This window comes from Octopus bimaculoides, chromosome 9 (assembly GCF_001194135.2).
Source record: "Octopus bimaculoides isolate UCB-OBI-ISO-001 chromosome 9, ASM119413v2, whole genome shotgun sequence".
Lineage (NCBI taxonomy): Eukaryota > Metazoa > Mollusca > Cephalopoda > Octopoda > Octopodidae > Octopus > Octopus bimaculoides.
The window spans coordinates 43062076-43064575 of NC_068989.1; the positions used below are offsets into that span (position 1 = coordinate 43062076).

General features: G+C 32.4%; 1 protein-coding gene across 1 annotated transcript in view; it reads left to right on the plus strand.

Annotated features, from left to right (window-relative positions):
* Positions 1 to 19: 19 nt before the first annotated feature.
* The window catches only part of LOC106877244 (cholecystokinin receptor type A), a 300624-nt gene continuing 298143 nt past the window's right edge, over positions 20 to 2500 (plus strand). Inside the window, exon 1 of the mRNA XM_052970665.1 lies at positions 20 to 764. Within this exon, the coding sequence (XP_052826625.1) occupies positions 389 to 764 (376 nt within the window). The 5' untranslated portion in view covers positions 20 to 388. The remainder of the gene's footprint in view (positions 765 to 2500) is intronic.

The following is a 2500-nucleotide window of genomic DNA, read 5'->3' on the forward strand; positions in this document are numbered from 1 at the left end:
AAATGATTGGTTTATGCACAATTTATAATATAGTATAACGCGCGTGGTGCCAGCCATTGGCGGCTGTAAATTGATTTTATTAAACATTTAAATATAATATAAAATCAATCATATCAAATGCTGTAGTTTTAAAATCAGAATTTTATTTTTCATCTACTGTTAACCTCAGAAATAAAATAAAAATAAAAATGAACTCTTGAAGACAGAGCGAAGAACAAACACCCACAAAACACAAATAATAATAATAATAATAATAATAATAATAATAATAATAATAATAATAATATTAATAATAATAGATATACGTACATATATACGAACGCACGCACGCGCGCACACACATATACAAACAAAAAGAGGATAATTTTCGTATCCCAGGTCTTTAGCAATGAATCTCACCGAGCATGGAATATTGGACGACAATGATGCTGAGTTTATCGACAGGGACCTAGGCAGTAATATTGTCTATAACAAAACTAGTAACTACACAGTGAAACGCATGCATCATGCTAGTTTCCAAAAAGAAATCCTTATCCCTCCATATATAGCTATTTTTCTTCTAGCTGTTGTCGGGAATTTACTTGTTATATTGACTCTTGTGCAAAACAAACGCATGCGTACTGTCACCAATGTTTTTCTATTGAACTTGTCAATCAGTGATCTACTTTTGGCAGTCTTTTGTATGCCATTTACGCTGATACCAGTATTATTGCGGAACTTTATCTTTGGAGCTACAATGTGTGTACTTATACGCTACCTGCAAGGTAAGGAAACAATCTTGTCACTTTGTGTGTGTGAGCATGAGTGTGTGCGTGCGTGTGTATGTGTGTGTGTGAGCCGTTTTATAATTTCTAATGCATTACCGTTATTTAGCCCAAGTCAGACTATCAAGCAAGCCTATAATCAGAGGCTTCATGTTGTTACCATGCGTCCTTCTCTTTTTTTTTCTTTTTTTTTTTTTTTGCAGTTCTGAAATAATATATCTAGGAATATACCATCCTTTATATCCTTCATATTTTTCCCAAGACCATGATGTCTAACTTGAGGAAAATTTGGTGATTATTTTTAGCTCCTTCATTGTTTCTTGTTGTCTATGTGATTACTGTTTCGTTCCATATCATTTTGATCCTTATGGTATGTTACCAGTTAGCTACAACGGTCTAAGCTGGTCTGTGTTCTTATGTTCTCTGTAAACATTTGTTTCATTTGACGATATTTATTGCTCATTTCATTTCATTTTCAGTTTTGTATTCCATTTCATTTTCGTGTCTATTTCTTATATATATACTGATTTAATATCTGAGAATGGATTTTCAACTTCATCAAACGAGGCTTGTAGTTGTAAGTGTTACGTTGTGAAGTGATTAAATTGAACATGAAGCTAACGGCATTTCATGGGGTTCATAGAAGTAAGAAAACTATCATATTTCTGCCTCATTTTACCAATTTTCTATTTCAATATTGAATATTATAGTTTCAAATTCATTTTATAACGGAAATGTTGTATTTACCTATTTTCCTTTCATCGATTCTTGAATTTGTCACTGTTTTCGATATCATTCATGCGATCTTCTTCGTTTATTGGTTAGCCCTAGGTCATCAAGCAGTCCGAAGACCAAAGGTAATCCTGTCGAAACTGCCCCATCACCCAAGGGGCGTATAGGACTAAATTATTTGAAGTGTCCTTCCCATATGACGACAGAGTGTAGTTATTATTCGGTTGGGTGACCAAAGTTTCGCAACAAATAGAATTATGATCTTTCTTTAAATGTTTCTTCATTTTATTTAAAAAATAAAAAGCATTTATTAAAAACAATTTGTATATTATACGTAAAGCAGATATTTTGTCGAAAGCCTGCTAAACTGGGATATAACAGGTACTTTCTTGAGAAAATATTTAGTTTAGCAGGATTTCAAAGATACAGCTTCTATCACAATGATATATAGATTTCTATTTTGAACTGAGTAGTCCAATGACCAAATATAATCCAATCGAAATCATCCCGCCACCCTAGGGGCGTATAGAACTGGATTATTTAAAACGGCCTTTCCATATGACGACAAAGTGTAGTTACTATTCGATAGAGCGACCCAGTTTTGCAACAAATATATATACGGTCTTTCTTTAGCTGTTTCTCTATTTTGTTTAATATAAAAAGCATTTATTAAAAGCAGTTTGTATATTATATTCAAAGTAGATATTTTGTCGAAAGCCTGCTAAACTACGGTATAACAGATGCTTTCTCGAGATCGAGAAAGCATTATTTCAAAAATATAGCTTCTTTAAATACGATATACAGGATTCTAATTTGAACTAATGCTGGTTCCGTTGCTGATAACAAACATTTATTTATGTGAGAGGAGGAAGTTATCTGAAGTTTAACAAGTAAACTCTAAACTTTAAAACGTGTATAATTATAAAGTTACCTTTGTGTATGTATAGGTAAGTATGCAGATGTCGAAGTATTATATAGGTAAGTATGCATATATAAAAGTGTGT